The following is a 25,685-nucleotide window of genomic DNA, read 5'->3' as shown; positions in this document are numbered from 1 at the left end:
TGTGGGTGGGCCAGCCTCACATGTCCCCTTTTGCCATCTGCCCTATGACCACATTCCTCTTTTTAAGGATGCTGATCCACTGTGGACTTTGCCAAAGGCAGTCTGAGCTGGCAGAACAAACACAGGAACTCGGAAACGACGAGAAGGAAAGAAGCACAGAGACCCACACGAGGAGGCAAACTGGATACAGTGATTGAAGGATGGGAAGAAACAGAGCTTCAGGAGAAACAAAAACACTGACCCAGTGGACAGACAGGCAGCACCAGAAATGGCCAGATGAATCCCTCACGTCACTCAATCAAGGAGAATCAGCAGGCAAGAAAATGGAATTCAAGGTTGACAGAACCAGATTCAAGTGGACGTTTCAATACCAACAAAGTTGTGAGACTCTGGAAAGTGACCTAACTCCATGAGGCTCAGTGCTCAAGAAAGAAGCGGAAGGGGCCATGCCACACCCCCCTCCAAACTGACCAGCCAACCCAGTGGCCTGGGAGAGCGGGGGGGGGGGGGGGGGGGGGGGTGCTCCACCGGTGCTGGGACCAGCCAGACTACACTCCCCGCCCCAGGCTGGGGCTGCCTCTGGCCAGAATCAAAGCTCCACCAGCAGAGAGCAGGCAGAGGGGGAGGGGAGGCCAAACACTTGAGATCAAAGGTCTAAGGAAGAAGAGGGTGAGCCTCCAGTTCTGACTGACTGAGAGTAAGCGGTGCCCAGTGCCTGAGGGTGCGAGTGTAGGGAGGCATCTGGAAGTGCCACCAGTGTCCTAAAGACATTCCCCGGGAGCTGCATGAATCAATGAAGCCAGAGGAGATCTGGCCTGAAAAGACGCATCATCACACATGTTCAATACGGTTTCTTTGTATTTAACACCCCTCATTTTTGATCACTAAACAAAGTCTCTTTGGTGACAGGCTGTTACCCTCCTGGTTCAGGTCTGTAAACGGTGACCCCGCTCACAGCGCATCCCAAATGATACCAGGGAGTTCATCTCAGGACTTGAACTGTACAGGAACACAAACGAGGTAAAAGACAATCTACTTGGTATATCCGACTTCCTTTACTCAGTGTGATAATTACCTGACCGCAACCCTCAAAACAGCCCATTTAAACAACAGGCACTTGCCAGGGACTAACACCAACTCTGCTTTGCCTGGGACTCAAATCATCTCGGCTCGCTGAGTCATTATCGTGGTCACCTCTCACAGCTCTTCCTAATGCTCTGCCTCTTCCAACGAGGGAATGAAAAGTGGGGATATGTCACTTCACGAAGGACAGGGCTCTTAACTCGTCTCCAGTGGCCCGGGGTCCGAGCGACACTACCCATTCCATGTGAAGCTATCCTAGAAACTAGTAAGATAGCTGCGGGTGGTGCCTCCAAGGGACGAGACCGCCATCATCACTTACGTGCAAGGCACTGTGCTAGGCTCGTGCAGACTCTCTATGGTTTGAGGCGTCCCTCCAATAAACACACGAATACCTTCTCTGCACCCAGTGGTTCAACACCAGGCCCCGGGAGATCTAATACCTGAGCCTGGCCCGTTCATTCACCGAGTATTTACAGAGTCCCTTCAGTGTGCTGTCTCGGCACTGGGACCAGCATGAACAAGGCATGCAGGGTCCCCCCTCCACAGCCCAAGTTAGGAAACTCATGCACTGGGGGGGCAGTGGGGAGATGGGGAATATGGATAATAAAGTAAAAATGGAGGAGTCACACACCATGTCAGGTGGCTCTAATTGCAAAGAAGAAAAACAAAGCAAAGAAAGGAGGCGGATAATGATGAGGGTGTTCAGGGGAGGTCTTTTCTTAGAAGGTGACTCTGAGGAGAGGCCTGAACTAAGGGAGGCGTGGAGAGAGAGGGGCCCTCAGCAGAGGAGACAGCAAGTGCAAATGCAAAGTGCAAAGAGGGAGAAACAAACTTGCACTTTTGAGAAACTTAAGGAAGAAGCCAGCACGGAGGTACAGAATCAGCAAGGTGGGGGGGGGGGGGGGGAGACAAGGCCAGAGAGAGCTGCCAGGAAATGGCCTGCAGAGAGCTTGCAGGCTTTAGAGTGATGCCCCACACTGTTATTCTGAGTGGAAATGCACTGCAGGTCCTTCTGGAGGGAAAGGGAGGGAAGAGGACAGGGTGTGCCCTAAGGAGGACAGGCTAGGCAGCAAGAGTCACAGCGAGGGCAGCGCGGGGCCCATATTACAGCAGCTGGCACAAGGTCTGGCAGTGATCTGGGTCCCCACCAAGTGGCAGTGAGTACCTTGCAGGTAAAGCCAGCAAGACCAGATGGGATGGGCCAAGATACATGCTATGGCTCCAAAGCTAATAATCCCAGAGGAATCCCGCCTCCTCAGCCTTTAGTGGCTCCCCAGTCACTCCAGGGAATAGTCTGCATCCTTCAGCCTGGAGGGTGAGTTCTTCTGGCCTGACTTTTCCTTCTGCTACTTCCTAATGTGTGTGCCCTGGTCTAACAACAAGGATCTACACCAGCTCTGAACATGGCTTGTTTCTCTTGCCTCGTGTTCACACAGTGGTAGATGGCCAACTACGAGCCTCTGGGCCCCACTCCTTCCACGCAGGAAATGAACCCCTCCCGTCCAGGAGGCGGCCCACTGTTACCAAACGACCAAGCTGGAAACCAAAACTGAGTGCCTCCAAACAAATGAGTGGGTGAGGAGATCCTGACCTTGCTGCGTACCTAGAATTTCACAATACTGAAAAGGTCTGCTTGGTGAGAGACTTGGGTCAAAGTGAAAAATAGACCTGCTATTTCTCCCCAATGCGAGATGTTCATACAAGAGAACTGGTGCTGGGACTGAATACAGTTTTGATGGTGAATGGAGACAGGTGGCACAAAGGTAAGAGGAGAAGAAAAAATACCCAGATTATCACTGATTTGATTGCTTGTTACTCAATAAATGTTTATCACAGCACTGAGTTAGATGCAAAGGATACAAGGATAAAAGCACACAGCGCTCCCAATGATTTTACATCATGGCGAGGAAAAGATGATGGAAACAGTGAGCATGCAGTTAAGTAAAACATGACCGGCAGGTAAAGGGGGGAAGGGAACAGGACCGCGTGGGAAGCGATGCAGGGTTAGCGTTTGTACCAGCCGGCAAAAGAATAAAAGTTGGCCGAGAGAATGGGCAGTGGAGAAAGGGGAAGAGACACTCCCAGCAGGAAGAAAGGCAGACGCAAAGGTACAGAAGTAAGAGCGAACATGCCATTTACACACAGACGCTCTTCGTCAGGTCTTGAAAATAAACCGGGAAGTAGCTACGCTATACTTAACGACCGCAAAACCTTTTCATGGTTTACTCCTTCAATAAAAAGTGTCTGAACGTTCATCTCAGTAGACACCTATTCATCAATGGCACATATCTCTGTTCCTACATTACATACATGACAAAAGGTAAACAAAAACTAATAACAGAAACTACCAGAAGACATGGTTGACTCCAGCCTGGGGCAGGGAAGGTATGAACTCGGGACGTGGTTCCAGAAAGAGAGGAAGCAGCAAAGAGCAATGGGATTGTGATAAAAGGACAGAAGAGACCATTCGAAGAGGCTCATGTGGACCAAACTGAGGACAATTCCAGCATCAGGAAACAAGAAGCTGTGAATGATTACAAGACATAACCCAAAGCGGTAATTAAGAGCAAAGGAACCCATGAGCGCACGATGTGAAGGCACGTGCGAGAGACTGTGGGGCAGGCGGCGTGCCAGGGAGGAGCACCAAAGCCCGCCTTCTGGAAGCATCTTCTCTATCTGGCCGCTCCAGAGTTCTCTATCCATTTATAATAAACCAGTGATCCAGCCAGAAAACGAGTTTCCTATGTTCTGTGAGCTGCTGGAACAAATTAACTGAACCTGAGGAGGGGGTCGTGGGAACCCCCGATTCATGGCTGATGGGTCAGAAGCACAGGTGACAATGTGGACTTGCCACTGGTGTATGAAGGGGGGTGGGGGTGTCTGGTGGGATTGAGCCCTTAACCTGTAGGATCTGGTTCTGTCTCCATAGAGTGTCAGAAATGAGTTAAATCGCAGGACACCCAGCTGGTGTCAGAGAAGCTTTTGGGGCAGGGAAAACCACCTACACACACATTTGGTCACCAAAGGTGTCAGAAGTAGCGTGAAGGAGACAGACAGAGGTGAGTTTTCCCTATGCGAACCTACCTTCCATGTGAAGGCATCTTATAAGCACCTTCAAAGAGTCCTTGATTGGGGTAAAAGTAAAAAGGAACAGAGTATGTTTACCCAAGTAAGATAAAGAAAGCACAAAATAGAACCCACATCCTTAAGGTGATTAGTTAGAGCTACTTGAGGGGATTCTGAGAGCTACTTGCAGGGCTGGGTCATCAATGGACTCATCGTGTGTTAAACACTCTTGCCAGCAGAGGGAGCAGAGGAGGATTCTGAGCTGCTCTTCCGTGGGCTAGAATGGAAACCATGAGTGATGCCCCGGGTTTGCTTACTGGAGTCCCTGAGCAGGTCACAGGCAGAGACAGGCTGTGGGGCACTCACTCTCAAAATACTTGATATAAGTCATCACATAAAATTCCATGCCACTTGCTTTAAATTGGCTTTGACATTTCAAGAGCTGAGTCCTACAACCAGAAACAACTATCAGAATAAAATCAGAGACTTCTTCCTTAACACAGACTAAGAGGAGGTATGTGTTTTCCTTGAATAGAAACAAGACAAAACAAAAACCAAAAGCAAGACTGTCAGATGGAAGTACAAATATTAAACTATATATTCTGTAAAAGCCACAGGTGTAAGCTGCTGGATATGGAAGGTTTCTACAAATGCAGATGTCACTAACTAAACACAGAAAGAACGAGAAAAGCTCAGAAATGGAATCTGATAGTCAGAGAGCCAGAGAAAGCCCTGCTGGGACAGAAGACAATTTAAATCACATTACTTATTCAGGAGGACAAAAGGAATAAAGCGACAATGGGGAATTCATACACACATGACATGCCCACCTCTGGCCCATTCCCTTCACAGCATTTGTCAAGGCTCGGATACTCGGGCCACTGAAAGGACACACTTGGTGGAGAGGGACACTTACTTTTTGGCAAATCTCCAGTGCTGGAGGCTGAAACCGTCCGGCTTCTGTCATGGGATGGACTGCTTTCCTCAGGCTCGGTAAGCGGGGATCCCTCGGAAAGTGCAGAACCACAAGCCACAGGTTCTAGGGGCCCAGAGAACAAGGATGTGGAAAACTCTGGAAACTGTGACTCGGGAATTTTATGTCGTCCATTTGGCAATTCACCATTGAATTGTTCATAGGAGCTGCTATATGTGTAATCACTTTCTGCATTTGGCTCATCAAGGTTATATTCCTCAGGATTGGGACAATCTTCTTCATCGTCATCTTCATCATCCAGCTGCTGCTCCAGTAAGAACGGGCCATTCTCAATATGGCCGTTGGTTCTGGGGGACTCTATCCACGCAGGGTCTGTGCTCGTCAGTTCTGGTTCCACATCATCTCCATCTTTCTCAGTGTTTTCTTTCTCAGTGTCTTCTTTCTCTTCCTGGTCCTCAGTCTCACCTTAAAAAGTTGATGGGTTGAGAATCAGAACATGTTACTCTTCTCAACACAGTGGCACTAGGTACATATTTCCTCCAACAAGAGACTATTTTGAATGTGTTTAGGTTTTTGTTCCCCCGTTGAGTAAACTCTACACCCACCGTGGGGCTCAAACTTGTGACCCTGAGGATCAAGAGTCGCATGCTCTGGGCACCAGGGTGGCTCAGTTGGTTGAGTGTCTGACTTCAGCTCAGGTCATGATCTCACGGTTCATGAGTTCAAGCCCCACGTCAGGCTCTGTGCTAACAGCTCAGAGCCTGGGGCCTGCTTTGGATTCTGTGTCTCCCTCTCTCTGCCCCTTCCCCACTCACACTCCATCTTTCTCTGAAAAATAGATAAAACATTAAAAGAAAAAAAAAAAAGTCACATGCTCTGCCGACCGAGCCAGCCAGGCACCCCTGAATGTGCTTAATTTACATGCTACACAGCAAAACACCTCTTGGCTCTCAAGGTAAAATCTTAGGTTTTCTCAATCTCATTTTTCATTTAGTAAATAACTGGCTTACTCTTATTAGCAGAAGTTAGATTTTGGGGCGGGAAAAGGGACTATTTCCACTTCTACCCTCTCTTCTACAATCTTTAGAAAATGTGGGTACATTACTGTTAGGGTAAAAGTTAATTACAAAATAAAGAACATTCATTAGCATGCTCGAGATGTGGTGTCAGGTAGACATTTTCCATTTTTAAAAAAGTGTTTTGAAATACTAACGTATTCCTGGCATTCATTTTACAAATGAAGTGGCAGACAGATTCCCATGTTCCCCAATCCTCACATATGAAGCAGTGACACCAAGCCCACCAGGGTGGGGACCTGGTGGGTGCCCACTAATGAAGTGCCAGGACCCCATGCAGACTGACCCTTGTCATTCGCAGGCTCGCCCTCGGCTGCGTCCTCTAAGCCAGCAGTTTTGAGCTTCCCCTCTGGGCGGTACTCCTCGTCTTGTTCATTGGAAGGTACAGCGGATGAGATGTTTTCTTCTATGATTTTCCTTTCTGCTTCTCGCTCCAATTCTTCTATTTCCTGCAGGCGCTTTTCCAGCAACTCAGCCTGCCTTTTCTGCTTCTTTTTCAGTTTTTTCTTTTTGTTCTTAGATATTTTTCCTATCTACAACATGTTAAGAAAACACCACAGGTCAGTTTGCTCCTTTTTAAAGCACTACACAAGAGTGCAAGTGTGAGTGGCGTGGCGAGCCCCAACCAATCCTGTTTTCCAGGCCTGAGTTATTTATTACAACCAAATATGCCCACAGAGGAGATCGATCTCGTGTGCAGGGTCGCAGTAAAACCGGAAAAAAGAAACCAGCGCCGCCTACCATCATGGAAGGGGACTGCCAGCAGGCCCTGACCTCAGAGGACACGGCTCCAATCCAGGAAGTCTGTTTCATTTAAACGCTGAGCACAGCAGAATACGCTGAGGTACTCTGGCCTTTCAACAAGTAGCACCCCTTCCAAGTTTTACTGGCTGCTGCCCGTATACAAGCTAACAACATCCCCTGTCCTTCCGGTCTCGCCCAACTCTCAGCCATGAAAGAAGACCTTGCCAAAACAAGTGGGTTTCAGTCACTGTTGGTCAACAGCTCTGTTTGTGTTTGGGTCTCACACACAGAGCTGTTGTTATCAACAGCCGAGACGGCAGAAACTGTCAAAAATGAGCGTACAAAGTAAAGGGAAAAAAAGAAAAAGCACAGTTTCAGTCTGCCTGCGATGAGGGCCACATGACTTGGAAAGTGCTGGCAACGACAGCCTCCAGTCTCTCCACGGAGTCAATAATCCAAACAAGCTGCTCGAGCCACAGGAGGGCTGCAGGCAGGGACTGGGCCGTGCAGCGAGCCAGGTGGCATCATCACTATAGTTCCCGCCTGCACTGGGACTTCCACTCCCAAGTGAGGGCTCCTGGCAGTGCATTTCCTTTCAAGTGCTTCTGGTTCGTAAAGGGCTTTCAAGACTTGCACATGACTCATCAACTCAAGACATATACACTCTATCCTCTACTGGAACTAAGCGGGTTTAGGGACAATGGGGTAAGACTGAATTCCAAGCACCTCGTTTCATTTGAATGGACCACAAAATACACAGTACTCTTTTATACATAACTACCAGCTGGAAAACACATTAGAGTACAAGCTTCAGAAAAACAGGGATCTTGGAGGCAAATCAGAAGTAATGTTAAGTGTTTCTGTAATAATCACACTTCAAGCCCGATCTCGACCGCGTCACCCCTTTCACCAGACTCTGCCAACGGCACCCCAGAAAGTGCTCAGGGAAAATAAAGATCAAACGTGGAAGGGCTCTAACTATCCCAACTCTAAAAAATCCCTTCGACTTGTCAAAGCGGTACATCTCATCTATTCGAGGATACACAGCATTTGTGAACATGCCCGCCCTTTACATTAACACGTATTAAAACACCTACAGTTGAGAAGGGAACAAAGAAAGGTATGATCCGATTCCCAAACAACCTTAAATGAAAAAATCGTTGCAAAAAGCAGCAGAAACTAATGTTACAACTTGAAAAGCTCAATAAGGAACAGCTGCTTTTAACAAGAAGGTGAGTAGAAGTGTGTGTGGAATAAAGTACTTACAGGTTTTTGCTGTGGAGCCGTACTCACTAAAACAAAATGAAACAAAATGAATGTTTAGAGGAAAACAGACATATATCTTTAGGTAGGTTATCTGAATTGTAAAACGAAAAGTAATTATTGTCTTTTAATTGCTATCCAGCTGGAAAACTGTTTAACCTCAGTGCTTCTTAATCATACAGATCTAAAGGAAGTTTTTCCAACTCAAACGAATGACTGGCTCTTAAAAGGCACAGCAGTCGTTCATATGGAGCCATTTTTCTTATTTGTCTAAAATTAAATACCCATTTATTTAAAATCCAAAGCACTGACACGAAAATGGAGAAGAGTTCACAAATGTCACACCATCATCTAAATATGTTCTACAGACAATGAAATGAACAATTTAGATAAGAGGATGTACATCTGTGTTTGACAACTATTTGGCAAGTGTATACAGCTGAAATAAATCAAAAACTGCAGCAAGTATTCCAGAAATCGCATGACCAGCCTCTGCGAGCAGCCACAGCTTGACAGACTATGGTTCTATGATCTCAAAAAAACAGTAAAAAACAAGAGTAGGAGGTGGTGCGTCTCCCAGAGCCCTGGGAGCTGCAGGACTTTAGCCCCTCAGCCAGCACACTTGCCTGACAACACACAAGGGCGCAGACAATGTGCAGACATGGTCAAAGTGGTCAACACTTTGCTGCAGCCACTATACCCTGTAAAAACCCGATGTGAAACTCTACAGGCCAATAAAGACATTTGGTCTTCTCCCACCCTAGGGTCTTTTGTAACACACTCCAAAGCTACCAGCTGGACTCAGGTTGATGTAGACTAACTGGAGACTGGGAAGCGTTCTAACAAACCTGAAACTAGAAAAAAAATCTGATGACTACAGGCCGGCTACAAGTAACCCGTTACTATATACGCCTCTGCAGAGAAGCCTGCAGCCTAAGAAAACGTTCAAGCATAGGTGAAGCAGCACGTAAGATTTCATATGATCTTTTAAGGGAAGACGAAGTTAGGTGTATGACAGCATAATAATTGGGGCACCTTCCTTTTCAAGAAAAAGGTCTCATCATTTCTAGCAATCAGGCTCTTATGAAAGTCCCTAATGTACGTGCTTGACTCAACTACCTTCAGTGTGCAACTCTGTAGGCTCTCAGTGCCTCCAAACAAAATGAAACAAAGCTGCTTCAGCTCCCTCACCTGCAGACCCCGAAGGAGGAGGAGCACCTGCTTTCTGCCACTCGGTGGCCTCAGCTGCCATTCTTCGCACATATGCATCATCCACACACATCAGGATGTTCTCCGGCTTTATGTCCGTATGAATGATCTTGCACTTACTGTGTAGATAATCTAACCCCTGAAGGACCTGGTCAGAGTAAAATCAAGAGAAGAGATGGGTTATTAATACCTTTCAACATTACTATTTAACAGTAACGTTCAACATTTCCTTGTAAATTATGTAACATAATCACAAGGCACAAAGGGTATTTAGTAAAAATCTCCCTCCTGCTCCAGGCCCCCAAAGGAGCCCAGAGCCCTCCCATAAGCAACCAATGTGTATCATTCTGGAGGTAAATTTATGCTCATGGAAGCAAATGCATCTATAAATATACTTTTGTATAACAACTTTACTGAGATGTAATTTACATACAATTCACCCTTTTAGGTGGACAATTCAATGGTTTGCAGATGTGCAACCATCACCACATGTTAATTAGAACATTTTTATCACGGAAAAAAGAAACACCATACCCACTGGCACTCATTCTCCATCTCTTCCAGCTCCTCCAGCCTTAGGCAACCACTAGTCTACTAGTCTACTTTCTATTGCCATACATTTGCTGGTTCTGGACATTTTATATGAATGGAATCATACAAAATGGTCTTGTGTAACTGGCATCATGTTTTGAGAGTCCATCCGTGTGTAGCATGTATTAAGTACTTCCTTTAATTGCCAAATAATGTTCTGCTGGTTATGCTATCCTTTGTTTAGCCATTCACCTGATGGATATTTGGGTTGTTTCCACTTTTTGGCTATTATAAATAATATTGCTATGAACATTCAGGCATGAGTTTCTGTGTGGACACATTTTCATTTTTCTTGGATATATACCTGGGAGTGCAATTGTTAGGTTATATGGTGACTCTTCTGACAAACTGCTTGCTCTTTTATTCAGTGGTCACACCATTTCACATTCCCACTAGCAATGTATAAGGGTTCCAACTCCCTCGTCATGGCCTACACTTTGCTGTCTTTTTAATTTTAGTCACCCTGCTGGGTATAAAGTGTGTATCTCACTGATAGGCACTTCCATGATGTCTAATGATGTGTATACATTTTTAATATTGCAAAAAAAGAGGATTAAATAGCCTCAGTATCCACTAAAACTGCTGAAACAAAGTATCAACAAAAACAAGACCCACAAAACTTAAAGTGCAGTGACCTAAATACAAAGCCAGTTTTTCTCAAATTATTTCCAGAGAGGAATTCTTTCAATTCTTTCCATAAGCAAAAATATTTTTTTTAATATCCCCATTGTGTTCCTATACATTAGAAATTCTACCACTCAATAAATATTAGCATTTAATACCATACACTTAAAAATTTTTTTTCAACATTTATTGAGAGACAGAGAGAGACAGAGCACGAGCAGGGGATGGGCAGAGAGAGAGGGAGACAAAGAATCCAAAGCAGGCTCCAGGTTCTGAGCTGTCAGCATAGAGCCCAACACAGGGCTTGAACCCACAAACCGTGAGATCATGACCTGAGCTGAAATCAGACACTTAACCAGAGCCACCCAGGAGCCCCAATGTCATCATACACTTTAAATCATTTAGGGTATTTGTTCACAACAGAAGTGGGGAAAAAGACGAGAAGATACATGGTATTATCCAATTCTAGTAAGTTCTCAGCAAGAGTCCAATGCTTCTACTGTATCTGGCTAAACAACCTTAACAGATGACAGTATTAGGATATGAGGGGACAGGGGCGCCTGGGTGGCGCAGTCGGTTAAGTGTCCGACTTCAGCCAGGTCACGATCTTGCGGTCCGTGAGTTCGAGCCCCGCGTCGGGCTCTGGGCTGATGGCTCAGAGCCTGGAGCCTGTTTCCGATTCTGTGTCTCCCTCTCTCTCTGCCCCTCCCCCGTTCATGCTCTGTCTCTCTCTGTCCCAAAAATAAATAAACGTTGAAAAAAAAATAAATTAAAAAAAAAAAAAGGATATGAGGGGACAGAGGTTTCAAAAGGAAAATGAAAAAAGGAAGACCCATCTCTTAAACAGGATGAAAATCCCTATACTCATCGAAAGTAACTTTCCCTAGGAAGGATTCTTACATGACTTCGCTGACCAAGCATCAGTCAAATTCCTGGAACAGGTCATGTACCTGGTTTGAAGTGTCTGACAACAGCAATAAAGAAAGCCCCCTGTCTCCAAGGGGCGTACAGTCAGAGGGCTTACTGCCTTATGCCTGAAGGGAGAGGGACCAGCCAAAAAGAAACCAAGATGAACCATGGCTACAGCAAACAAAGTTTAATGAGCTCTTGACAAGTGCCTAATAAGTACCCAAACAGTAAACCAGATAAAACTAGAGTAAGAGAAGGAAAGACACTTGTCTTACCTTAAAAATAATATTTAATGTTTGCAATTATACTGTAATTAGAACATTTAAATTATGTTTGAAATATCAAAGGACCAGTAAGAAAGACTCTTTAAAAAGAGTCTTTCCATAAAGAATAAGGTTATAATCCAGACAGGAGCACAATCCAATGGGCCTACATGCTCTTCACCGACATCCATGCATCTTCTTTGTTCAAACTGAAATAATACAGGGAATTTTAATATCTGAATAATGAGAGATTCTGAGAAGTATAAGAAATTAATGGACAGGAACAGTGATGATTTCTAACCTATGGAGGGCAAACGAACAAGATTTTTTGAGAAAATTTAAACAGTTTAAAACTATCCCAACTGAAACTGCATTTCCATTATCAAATATAAACTCCAAGTAAAAATGTCCCCATCTCTCCACCTCCATTCCATGCTCAAGGCTCTCCTATTTCTCCACCTGAGCTCCTTCACGGAGATCAGGCTGTTTCACTGTGTGGGAGGCCACACAAGTAAGAGTTAACGCGATCCGGTATTCAAATGTGTTCCTAGGGGTTGCCAGTGACCAGGAAGCACTTGAGATGAACAAAGTGTTCCCAGCAAGAACTTAAGGTACCAGATTTTAAAAATATCTGCAGTTACACTCCATTGGGTTATCCTTCCTTAAGAAGCAGAGCTTATAATGTCTGACAATGAACACAGTGAAAGACTTGACCCCTAGGACAAATTAATTAAGATAATGCAAATCTTCAAGGAAATAATTAAGGGACACAGTAAGTATGGTGTTAAAACACGACCTTGGGATTCACACCAGTCCTACACTGCTGCCAGATCATTCTCTCACTGGACAAAGTACTTAACCAGAACATTCTCTCACTGGGCAAAGTACTGTCTGAGCTTCCACTTCCATATTCATAAAAGGGGGGGGGGGAGGTGTGTGTATATATCTACTAAATAGAAATATGGTAGGAATTAGAAATAACCTATGGAAAACCTACAAAACAACAAGGTTTAGCTCATAGGGAGCTCCAAATAAAGGACAGAACTGAACTAAGTCACAACACTTGTACTGGTATTGACTAAGTAACTATAACTTTGTTAAGTCACTTAATAAACTTCTCTGGGTCTCACTTCTCCCATTTGGAATGTGAATGGGCTATACCTGATACGTTCTGTGCTACATCCCAGCAGTGAAACTGTGGTTTAGTAATTTCCTTTAGTTCTGGACTACATATTTTAAAAAAGCCTTTAGCTATAGACTAAAAAGAATGGTGTTATTTTTAAAGATAGCATTTCTTTTCTTAATGAAGTTTTAAGCAATAAAGAGCCCCAGAATCACTAAAGTAATGATGGGCAATCTCCTAACCATTTAAGCAGAGCATCTATGATGATGCACAAAAAAGAGAAAAGCAGTGAATAAGCTACATGCCCATGGGTAGATCTTCTCTTACAAAACCTGAAAAAAAAAAGAGCTCAGAAAAGGCTTTAGCAATTTCCCGAGTTTTCCTTCACTTGCCAGGCACAGTTTATTTGCCTTTCTTGCCTAAAAAGAAAAACACATACTTCGCCTCATCAGCAGGAGGCAGCAGAGGCTGCAGAGACACCCTCCGACTGCCATCTGTGAAAATCTACAGCCGCCATGAGAGCAGAGATAATCCAAGCACAGACGGGCCAGGGACTGGGCAGGACCTCACACTCGGAGGAGCCAGATCACACTGCCCAGGAGCAGGGCCAGTTCTCTCCTTGTGAAGCCAGACCTGCAGGTTAGCGGCAGCACAGCCGTGAAGCAGAGACCAGGGCTGGGAGCCAGGAGCCCCCGGTTCCGGTTCAGAAACAGATTAGCTATGGCTCAGAGCAAGTCCCCTTCCCTGACCTCAGATTCATCCGTAAAATAAGACGCTTGTCAAGACCGTCTCCAGGGCTTCTTTCTCTACACCTGTGAGGATGGTGAGATCATCTATTACTGGCGTGAATGACATAAACCTACTCCTCCCTACCACGGTTTGCTACAATGGGTCCCGTAATCGTGCAGATACAAGAGGAGGAGTAGGTCAAGAGGAATGTGGGAACTTCTCTCAGGGCTGTGTCCCTCGCTCTGCTCACCACCCAGAAAGCACAGCTTCCCCCCAAATCCTAAATTGTGAAGACAAACAGAATGAGAGCAACTTCCCAAATTATTTTCTGACTCTGGTTACCACATGGGGACTTCCTTCCTCCCCGACCTGAACAAAGGACATGGGGCCAGGAGACTCGGCCTGCCCCTAATTCTGTGAGTAAGGCCTTGCTAATGCAGCACGGAGGGAAGCCCAAATGGTAGCCAGAGGGGCTGGCCCACGCAGGAGCCTTTCACCAAGACAGTAACCCCTTGTGGTGTGCACAGAAACACCAGAAGGGCTCTCCTCAAGCCTAGAAACTTTCCCACTAGAAAAGCTAAGGTTCCCACTGGATTTCTCTTCCTCATTCAACAGATACGAGGTAAACCCTACAACCTGCTTCTGACAATTGTGGTGTTCAACTGAATGGAGGACTGTGAGAATCCCAGCTCAACAGAGGGGGCAAGAACTGGATGCACATGCAGACAAAAGTCTCAGTGGGCACTGTCCTTGTTTGCTTTGTCCCGAACCAGCATTCTGCTCCGTGTTCTAACTCGCACCACTGAGAATTCATGAGAAAACCCTGCCGTGATGCCTCCGAACGTAGTTGGGACTAAAGAGCAAGCCAACGTGCCCAGCACAGAGACCACACGGCACAGAACGAGCTGGGCACAAGGCTCACCGCTCTTCAAAGGGAGCGACTGCACCACCTTCCTGAGTTGACGACCCAACATTCTGAGGAGGAGAGTCCCAAGTTAGGTCAGAATATGTATCACCATGAAGAATAAACCCAAGAACATGAAAGTGTTTACCAACCTAAAATTAGTCTTCTGTTCTGTAATTGAAAACTGGCACAGTGATAATGAATTCGCTGATCACTAGGAGCAGCAGAATAAATGAAATGGCAAATAGATACTAAGTGTAGACCAAAGCAGTGGTAAGAGGTGAGTCAGCTGGCCCAGGTAGGGCCAGGCTCTTCCTATGCTCCCAGGGCTCCTGCCCCACGGGAGGGGGGGGGGGGGCATTGGAAAAGCCCTGCATTTTATAAATCCCCTCAGCTTACACATGCCATGCCGATTACCAATTACTTTGTAAATAAAATCCAATGGTTCTACTTTTTAACAATCTGCCAGCTCTCCTATTAAGGCAAAGAGAACCATTTACCACAAACAGAGACGTGAATGCACACTTTTCACAAAGACATGCTACAATTTAAATGCTCCCAGACCTTTCTACCTAGACACTTCAGAGCACCCTGCAGTTGAGAGAATGGGTTCTGGAATTACACCACCTGAATTCAAATCTTGCCCCCCGCCGCACGCCAGTAACTGTGGGGCTTAGGGAAGATTTTTACCCTCTCTGTGAAGTGCCCTCTATAGAGTGGAGGTGGTGACCTCTCTGGCCTCATCAGGGTGTGGTGGAGACTGGGCAGCATAATACAAACACAGCGCTTCAAACAGTGGGCGTCTAAAGAGCACAGGAACTGCCTGTGACCATCATGGCTACAGAAAGAGTAAAATAATAGTTTAAAAATCCAGAGCTACAACCTATAACTGCTAATTTTTCCAGTACTGTAGCAAAGTCACCAAAAACCAGGGCCTTGACCTTACCAAGAAGCCACTTCTTTTTTTTTTTTTTTTTTTTTTTTAATTTTTTTTTTCAACGTTTATTTATTTTTGGGACAGAGAGAGACAGAGCATGAACGGGGGAGGGGCAGAGAGAGAGGGAGACACAGAATCGGAAACAGGCTCCAGGCTCCGAGCCATCAGCCCAGAGCCCGACGCGGGGCTCGAACTCCCGGACCTCGAGATCGTGACCTGGCTGAAGTCGGGCGCTTAACCGACTGTGCCACCCAGGCGCCCCAAGAAGCCACTTCTTAACAGGGCTCCTGTAAAGGACAATGAATTAAACCATAAAGTTTACAAAAGTAGAACATCAGCTACCTTTTCAATATAGAAGAGAATCAAAGCCACATTCAAAGAGGAGCAACAGTTGGGCACCTGGGTGGCTCAGTGAGTTAAGCATCTGACTTCAGCTCAGGTCACGATCTTGAGGCTTGTGAGTTCAAGCCCCACGTTGGGCTCTGTACTCACAGCTGGAGCCTGGAGCCTGCTTTGGGTTCTGTGTCTCCCTCTCTCTCTGCCCCTCCCCTGCTTGTGCCCTGTTTCTCTCAAAAATAAAATAAAAAATAAACATTTAAAGAAGAGCAACAGCATTTGAAGAAGCCACATCACCTGCAGTAGACCTTCAATGCACCACAAATAAACACGGCCAACACTAGCATCCTTTTTCTTCTTCTGGATTCAGAAATAAAAGCGACACATGAAATAGACCTCAATAAAGCTGATTTAAAAAGAAGAAAGAAATGAAAGCTGGGGGGTGAACAGACACCCACAAGAGTCTACAACTGAGCCGGTGCAGCAGCCTGGGGGAAGGCAGGGGCTGCCCACGGCATCCCAGAAGCCACCAGCACGGCCCTTCTCTGACCCAGAACCAGGTCACCAGGGCTACCTGAGGACGGCTAAGAACTGACCAAAGGACTGGTAACAGTGTATCAGAAGCCCTGAAAAAGCAGATGATTCAACTATGTCATTAGTTTTAAAATGATCAACAGGTGGTAGTGTTGTCGACAAGCCCATCAAATCACAGCAAGTGAGCCATTTTGTAGAGTAAAAAGAGAAACGGACACTTCTTCCTTCATTTAAGGAAAGACAACCAGTCACAAACATCCTTTGACCACCTACTGTATGAAGAAGCAGCAAAGAGAACTCACACACGATGCGTCACTCTGAGAGCTCACACAGCAGGTGGGAAGACACAGTGGCTACTATGCGCTGGTCGCCGCGCCGGATGCTTTATCAGCAGTCCCTCCATAATAATCTCCACAATAAAGCCACAAGTTACGAACTATCATCCCAATTTTACAAATGCGAAGACAGGCTCACAGAGGCTACGTGGTCCGATCAGGGTCACAAAACAGTAAGTGCCCAAGTTATTATTTGAAGTGAAGTCTATTGGCAAGGCGTGTATCCACTGCACTTTCCCCTGTTCCAGGTTCTCAACAGGAGGGAATTCTGCCTCCTCGGGGACATGTGACAAAGCTGAGAGACGCTTTCAATGGTCGCAGTTGCGGCGATGGCAGCTGATACAGGCATCTAGTCGGTTGGCAACACCCTACAATGCACAAGGCAGGTCCCCATGACAAAGAATTACCCAGTCCAAATGTCTTGTGCCAGGCCTGTCGAACTGTGGCTCGTGCTGTAAGACTCCACAATCATTAGGGAAGGACCCAATGCAGGCCGCAGGCATACTGAGGAGGGCACAAATAGCATTTTGAACTGGGGAAGACTTTGTCACAGAAGCAAAATTTTGGTTGAGTCTTTAAAAACATGGGCAGAGGGGCGCCTGGGTGGCGCAGTCAGTTAAGCGTCCGACTTCAGCCAGGTAACGATCTCACGGTCCGTGAGTTCGAGCCCCGAGTCAGGCTCTGGGCTGATGGCTCAGAGCCTGGAGCCTGTTTCGGATTCTGTGTCTCCCTCTCTCTCTGCCCCTCCCCCATTCATGCTCTCTCTCTGTCCCAAAAATAAATGAAACGTTGAAAAAAATTAAAAAATAAAAAAAAATAAAAACATGGGCAGAAAAGATGGTATTTTCAAGAACCTAAGACAAAGGAAGTGATCAAAGATGTGCAGCTAAAAAAAAACGGGCAAGGTGAATAACTTTCTCTAAAATACCTACAAAATGAAACTGGTAACCATTTATGAATAAAAATTCCGGTAAATCAACATGTATTTACAAACACCTGGGCATTTTTGAATATTCATAAGAGATTGGTAACTTGGTTGGCTCTAGGAGAGAAACTGGGTATCTGAAGGACATACATTTTAGAACACTCACATGTATTACCTCTTTTCTTTAAAAGATTACTTAATGGGAAAAAAAAAATCACCTGCTAGGAGACAAAAGCTGAATCAGGGTTTGCAAGGGGAAATACGGGTTGATACCAGATGGCAGAAACCCATAAATAGGTTCATTGGAAGAACAGTGATTTAAATGTTATCGGACATTAGGCCAAATACAATTCCAATGGTGTATATGCTGCTGGGCAAAATGCTAAACACAAGACCTCCAGAGCCAGACCACCTGGGTATGAATTCCGGTTCCACGGCTTACTACTTTTTAAGTTAATTCCTAACTAGGAGTGAGTTACTTAACCTCTCAATGCCTCAGTTCCTCTCCCATAAAATCAGAAGGGTAAAAATACCTATTTTGCAGAGTTACTATGAATACTCAATGAATGAAAAATTGCAAAGTACTTACAACTATGCCTGGCACATACTAAGCCCTGAATAAAAATTTGTAATAATCAGGCCTTCTGGGTGGCTCAGCTGGGTAAGCATCTGACTCTTGGTTTTGGTTCAGGTCATAATCTCACCATCTGTGGGTTCGAGCCCCACATCAGGCTTGCACAGACAGCTTGGAGCCTGCTTGGGATAATCTCTCTCCCTCGCTTCCTGCCCCTCTCCACTCATGCTCTCTCTCACTCTCTCCAGCACGCTCTCGGCATAAGTAAATAAACTTCAAAAAAAATTGTAATAATCAATAGTAGTATCCCTTTACGTTGTAACAATAATGTAGCAAGGAAGGTACCATTATTATTCTCACTTCATGATGTAATTGTGGCATAAAGAGGCTAAGGAACTAAGCTGAGGTCCCTTAGCATTGAGAAGGACACATCTGACACCAAAACCAAGCTCTTTATCACCCCACATGTTGCTTCCTGAGAGTGGACAATGAGCAGTTAGGCTTTAGTCAACAGGCAATGGAGAGGTACTAGAGGTTTCTAAATGCAAAGTGCGAATTACTGAAGCAAAGTTTCATTTTGGAAGGTAACTGCCAATGGAACGGAGAAAAACCTGGGACAGGGAAGCGGAACAGCCTCTGGGAGAGGAGAGAGAAGGAGAGGACTGGCTGGAGGTGATAAGGGCCTGAACTAAGGATGGTGGCGCTGGAAGCAGAAAGATTGGGAGTCAAAGACCCGATGCCTAGGTGACAACTGAAGCATGGCAAATGACAGTTGACAGGGGTGAGTCACACAGGGTTAGCCTGACTGAAGGCAAAGGAGGCCACACAGTGGAAGGGTATTAGAAAGCTGGTGTACCTAGTCTGGTTCTGGGAAGCAATGTAACTGTGAGGTCTATTAATAAAGGATTAAAATACTGAATCCACAGACTGAATCAAAGGGAATGAAGGGAAACTCAGATATATAGATTATTAACTGGGATATATATCAATTTACTGCTTTGAAAGTTACAAATTTAGGGGAAAAAATCCAGATTCTGTATTCTTCCTAAAAAAAATATATATATATATATGTATATATATATACACACACACATATATACACAAAACTTCTAATACTGCCTACAATAACTAAGTACAGAAAATGAAAACTGCATCTTGAAATTTTAGACCAGTGGAACACTCGAGTTCTCAGCCTGCAAAGCACAGTGTATGTGAATTACACTGAGGATAACACAGTCATTAAAATCATTTGTTCTTTCAGCAAGTACCCACTAAAATTCCATTAAACCCCAAGAATTTCATCATTAGATTTACAGACTCTTTCATGTGCTATGAAAGGCTACATTTTGTTTCCCTTTTCTGGAACACAAAATAAATACGAATGGTTCCTCTGGGAAGTCACCTTCCTTCACTGCCCAGCCTGAGTTGTGACACGGTCAGTCGCTGTGGCAACTGCACATATCTTTCAAAGTACGGGGTTCAAGGGAAAGACAGACCCTACGTGAAATATATGCAAGGCAGTATTTCTCAAATTATTTACTTTTTGTTAGAACAAGTAAATCTTAATATTTTCAGGGTTTATCAGAGATAATTAAGAAATTTTTTCAGAGTTTTAACAAGATGATTTTTTTTCAGAGTTTAGAGTTGCCACTGATAGTTATAAATACTGAAGTGTTATTTAGGGATTGAAAAACTGATGTTAATCACAACCCCCCCCCCAACACACACCATGTTAAAGGGAAATTGTTTTTTCATTTGAGCTATTAACCATGTTAAAATACTAAAGTGCTACTATCTAAAGTCTAAAGGGGAACAGATATTATTAAACAAAATCTGGCCACAAGTCTGTATACCTAACATAATACTATGTACAAGTATAGCATTCCACTGTATAAGCCAAGGCAAAGAGCCCCTCTCCCTCCAGCCTCTCTTCCTGTGTAACATATATAATGTTAGAAGACAAGCTGCCAATTTGCACTGCAAAGAGACAAACATAAATGGTGAACACTCAGGCTGACTCAACAATGCTACCTATACACAATTTCAAAAGTTAAAAACCTACTTATATGCATATGTGCAAATACTATCTATACTACAATTGTAAGGAAGGTTCTTTTGTAGGCTTCTCTTGAATTCACAATTCTTAATTGTAAATCATTCCCTGATTCTTTACCTATGTAAGAATTCTGAACTGAGGCCTGCATTTCAGGTCTGGAAACCCCTGAGCAGGCCTTGCTCAAGCTCTGGGCCCTGGGGACAAGAGAAGGGCACCAAATCACCTAATCCTCTTCTCAAGCAAACCAAGCAACAACCCCCGCCCCCTCCACCCCCACCCCCCAATATTACTTCCTTTGCAACATTATCCTCGGCAATTATCCATGATGTCAGAACAGGTAATTCAGAATAAGTCATATCTCCAACTTTCCTAATTTAGGCTAGCAAGGCAATGAGGAGCACAGACTGATATATCCCATACAGAAAACTGAATCTGGTAAACATTTCTCATTACCAGATCTCTGATATGTGTATATTTTCATTCTAGAAATATTTGCAGGAACATCATAACCGAACCAGACCCCAGCTAGATGTTTTCTTTTGTCAAGGCAATTGAACAAAATACAAATCTAGTACAATACTCCCTATACAACTTTTATTTAAAAATTTTTTTTAATGTTTTTATTTATTTTGACAGAGAGAGAGAGAGAGAGAGAGAGAGAGAGAGAGAGAGAGAGACAGAGCATGAGCGGGGGAGGAGCAGAGAGAGAGGGAGACACAGAATCCGAAGCAGGCTCCAGGCTCTGAGCTGTCAGCACAGAGCCTGACGTCGGGCTCGAACTCACAGACCAAAAGATCATGCCCTGAGCCGAAGTCGGACGCTTAATCAACTAAGCCACCCAAGAGCCCCCTCCCTATACAACTTAAACATACCTTGTATTATCTTTCATCTAGACTCTATCCAAAGATATGCAGAAATAGTAAACAAACACAAATTATCTATTTCTTCTGAACTATTTTCTAAGGAACTAAGTGGGACATTTTGTAGTAATGACATTAGATAAAACAATCTCTCAGTATACCATACCATTTACTTTAAATAAAAGATCAATACACCAAAAGAAATGCATGCCTGACATTTACAAATTTCTCTCTTTACAAGACAGGATGGCATATCATTAAATAAATATAAAATTGACATAACAAGTTCAAAATGTTATGCACTGTAATATACATGTATATATGTAAAATAAAAATTATATATATTTATATGTGTGTGAGTGTGTGTGTGTGTGCACATGTGTATGCTAAGCATATTTTTAAGAACAGGAATCCGTGTTGAAAGGCTAGCCAGTTAGGTAATGGAGGGTGGGGGCTGTTCTCATGTCCTCACCTGTCGAATGATACTCTTCACACAACGTACTGGGAGGCCTTGGTAGTTGGACTTGATGATCCACTTGAGGAGATGGTGGCCAAGCACTTCGAAGACCATGCAGACATCTGGGACACGGTTAAGGACCATCTGCAGATACATTTCCTGGAGTGATGCAATTACTCAAAGCAGCCATCGCTGTAGCACTTGGCATTTCTTTCTTTATGAAATGCAACATCACTAGTATCAATAATACAAGTGGTCACCTGCTGTTTCTCACCTGAATGAAGAGATCTAACACTAAGTACTCATATCCTATATGTTACTCATTGCGTGCTCGTCACGTTCAAACAATGTGCTCACCACCATACACAGAAGTGACCACAGTGAACCCAGGAGCTGGAAGTGCTTTTTGGCATCACACGGTTCCGGATGGACCACGACCCAACCCCAAACCTCCCTGTGCTCTCGATCATTTCAACACCCTCCTTCCTGATAATCAGCCTTAATGAAAAGTGAACCAGGCTGAAACCTCATAAAAACTGATGAGAGGAAAACAACAACAACAACAAAAATGTCTTAGGTATCCTCCCTGACTGTCTAAATTTCCATCCCACAGGCACCTGGGTGGCTCAGTCAGTTAAGCGTCCGACTTCGGCTCAGGTCATGATCTTGCGGTCGGTGAGTTCGAGCCCCGCATCGGGCTCTGTGCTGACAGCTCAGAGCCTGGAGCCTGTTTCGGATTCTGTGTCTCCCTCTCTCTCTGACCCTCCCCCATTCATGTTCTCTCTCTGTCTCAAAAATAAACGTTAAAAAAATAAAAAAATAAAAAAATAAATTTCCATTCCATAGAACACTTTATAAAATAGAAATTTAAAAAACATAATGAAGACATTTAATCTTTCCCTTCAATACTATCTTTCACTGCAGAACTAGATCAACTTTAACACTATAGGCAGCTTTCAATAACACAAGATGACAATATAAGACATGGCACTAAGACCCACCTATAATAATGAAATCTCAGGAATCTGGGTGTTTTTTCCCCCCAATAGAAATTCTAGTCAATCATGGACTCTCCAGAACTATGATCCATCAGAATCCATCATACAAGTATATTCATATCATTCATACAGGAAAACGTCAACTGGCTCTGAAAGCCTTTGAGAATATACTGTTCATCCCTGCAAGCCGACAGATAGGTTATTAAAACAGGTTGGTTGATTTAATATTTTCTACAATACCTGGATCTACCACTCACATTACCACAATATTTGTCACTTTAAGTATTTTTTTTTAATAAAATATTTCTACAGTGTTCGAGAACATTACAGATTCATGCACAGATAATCTAAAGCCAGAAGTTTTATTTCCCAACTCATTATAAAAAAATGGCAAACTAAGGACTAAAGTTAGTAAAAGACACAGAGCCAAAGACCAATAGTTCTAAGCACTGACCAAATGGGACCATAATGGTTTCTGAGCAATTTATTTAAAGGTAAGAATAGCCACTGGAATGTGTACTTGCCCATAAATCAGGTGGTTTCTCCAAAGAGACCCTGTCAGATATCCCAGCAAACTGCCTTGCAGAACTGATACAGGAGGAGGGGCTGCCATGCCTGCTCACAGACAGGCTCACCTGGGGACAGAGCAGAGGACCAGCTCTATCTTCCTATCTACCAAGGGGGGAAATGCACTCAGCAGCTAGCAGAAATGATCTTGAGGCAAAGGGCAAGGTGACAGCAGCAGGCAGTGACACTTACTAGTACCCTCGAGTCCAATCTCTAAAAGAAATACAGAATCTCCTTCAAACATATGCAGGGAGTGCTTCCCTAAAAGATTAAGGCTTAGGAGATGCAGAAACAGGATGTCGATCTGGGCTGGGGGATGGCTTTGTCCTCAGGTTTCTGGAGCCTGAGCAGGTCAAATATCAAGATCTGTTCCAAACATGATATAAAGGAGGGAGCAAAAGATCAGTCAAGGGAAGACCCTGGCTCTTGACACACCCGATATTTTGCTCCTTGTAATGTGTAAAGATGACTGCGGCTAATCTTTCTCTGCTCTCTACTTACACATATGTAAGGCACTCCCCAGCTTGATACTGAAGGTAGAGCCCAGTGCTTGGACAAGAAGAATGTCAAAGAGCTAGCAGCATGTACAAGAAGGATGCTGAGTAATTGTACGGCCCCAGAGAGATTACCCAAGACACCGAAACAGATTGGCAGGAATTGGGGAATGTTTTGGCATACCATTTTACAACACTCGGTGATCATACTAGAGGCATTATATGGCAGTGATGGGGCACAGGAAACAGAAGTTTAAATGAGTTTAAATACTGCCATGGTTTAAAAGTAAAAAGAAAAGCTACATTGTAATTTAGCCATTAGGAAGCAGAAGAACTGTCAATAAGGATACGTATTCCATTCATGCCTGAAATCTTGAAGTCATCAATTAACTGTACTACCATGTCTTTATTTGGGTCAGTGGGATCACTTTCTCGAACCTATGGAAAGAAAAATGAATTCAAGAACAGGAGGCATTTAAGACTGAAAGTCATTTCCATTATACCAATCAAAAATGTCTTTGTTTTTAAAAATAAATGATTCAGTATTTGAATTTATAAAAAATAAATTCAATTTTAATTAAGTAAAACCTAAAAAAATTCCTCTATAAAATTTTAAGTCATTAATTTTTCTTACATTATTCACATTTTTGCAGTACTTACACATTTGAGCAATTTTATTTCATCCAAGGCTGTCTCTGTATAATGCTGGGCACTTTTTACAACTTTCATTGCAACAAATCTTTTCCCCCTTAAAAAAAAAATGCATATTTTTTATATTATCAGAAGTGATCACTATAATAAGATCTATTCAATAAACAGAAACATTTAATAACCTTTCCTTTAAAACAGTACTTTTCAAACTGTGTGGTCATAATTAAGCAACAGGTTCATGGATCAAAATAATCTCTTTTTTGTTGTGTGTTTGTTTTTTCCTAATAAGAATAAGGTAGACTGGGAAAATGTCAGAGTTCATCATGTAGAGTCAGTATTACTCTGTTAACATTTCTGTTTTAGTACGTATGTATATGTACACTGGGCAGCGGTGCAGTTTTACACTATGGGCTCATGACTTTTTTAAAAAAGTCAGAAACCACTGATTTAAAGGCTTATACGTTATTATTTTACATTTGAATATTTTTCTGCTATGCATGAATTACTAGAAGAACAGTACGTCCAATGTCATGCAGTATCACTGAATAAGCTGCAGATATATAAGCAGAAGGAAGTTAATACGTTAAGATAACCGACAAGAGAACTTCAGACTGAGGGGGGAGTGTCTAGCTGGGTGGAGCAGGCCTGTGCTATGTCCTCTCAGGCCACCACACAAACACCTCTGCTCCTCAGCCAGCCTGTCTTATAAAGGTTGAACTAGACCAGAAATGAAATGCACGAATGACAAAGAACACTTACTGCATATCCCAGCACAGCCAGACAGTTGAGAAGTGTCCCCATCCTAGCTTCCTAATGACATGGTAGCGGCCATTGAAGAGGTCTCCAATTTTCACCGGATGGTAGCCACCTTTTATTAAAAAAAAAATTTTTTTTACTTTCAGAGAAATAGTAATAAATTCTCTTCCTTTGTCAGTTTTTCTTCTTTTTTTTAAAGATTTTATTATTATCTTTTAAATGTTTATTTATATGTGAAAGAGAGAGACAGAGACAGAGCATGAGTAGGGCAGGGGCAGAGAGACAGAATCAGAAGCAGGCGCCAGGTTCCTGCTGCAAGCTGTCAGCACAGAAGCCACCGTGGGGCTCGAACTCACAAACCAGAGATCATGACCTGAGCAGAAGTCAGACACTCAATCGACTGTGCCACCCAGGCGCGCCCCAAGACTTCATTTCTTTTTAAGTAATCTCTACACTTTGTGGGGCTTGAACTTAAAACCCTGAGATCAAGAGTCACATGTTCTATCAACTGAGCTTAATCCAAGCTCCCTCTTTTGTCAGTTCTTGATACCATGCAATCAAGCTCTAACTAATAAAATCAGATCAAAATATGTTTAATAATCTAACATTTTTCTCAAAAATATCTTTCATCAAGAGAAAAATGTCCTTTGCCATTCTACTTGGCTTTTTGTTTGTTTGGATTTAACT

The 25,685-nt window shown here is 43.8% G+C and overlaps 1 protein-coding gene across 11 annotated transcripts in view; it reads right to left on the bottom strand.

Annotated features, from left to right (window-relative positions):
- SRPK2 (SRSF protein kinase 2) overlaps positions 1-25,685 on the bottom strand; it is a 256,671-nt gene that overhangs the window by 19,099 nt on the left and 211,887 nt on the right. For all 11 annotated transcript variants that reach the window (XM_043588645.1, XM_043588642.1, XM_043588652.1 and 8 more), the window contains 8 exons: positions 25,002-25,110; positions 24,252-24,339; positions 23,942-24,029; positions 21,548-21,654; positions 9,358-9,523; positions 8,170-8,195; positions 6,446-6,692; positions 5,066-5,548 (listed from right to left, as the gene is read on the bottom strand). In XM_043588645.1, the coding sequence (XP_043444580.1) occupies positions 5,066-5,548; positions 6,446-6,692; positions 8,170-8,195; positions 9,358-9,523; positions 21,548-21,654; positions 23,942-24,029; positions 24,252-24,339; positions 25,002-25,110 (1,314 nt within the window). The remainder of the gene's footprint in view (positions 1-5,065; positions 5,549-6,445; positions 6,693-8,169; positions 8,196-9,357; positions 9,524-21,547; positions 21,655-23,941; positions 24,030-24,251; positions 24,340-25,001; positions 25,111-25,685) is intronic.

Source organism: Prionailurus bengalensis, chromosome A2, assembly GCF_016509475.1.
Source record: "Prionailurus bengalensis isolate Pbe53 chromosome A2, Fcat_Pben_1.1_paternal_pri, whole genome shotgun sequence".
Taxonomy (NCBI): Eukaryota; Metazoa; Chordata; class Mammalia; order Carnivora; family Felidae; genus Prionailurus; species Prionailurus bengalensis.
This window is presented reverse-complemented; position numbering and strand designations above follow the sequence as displayed.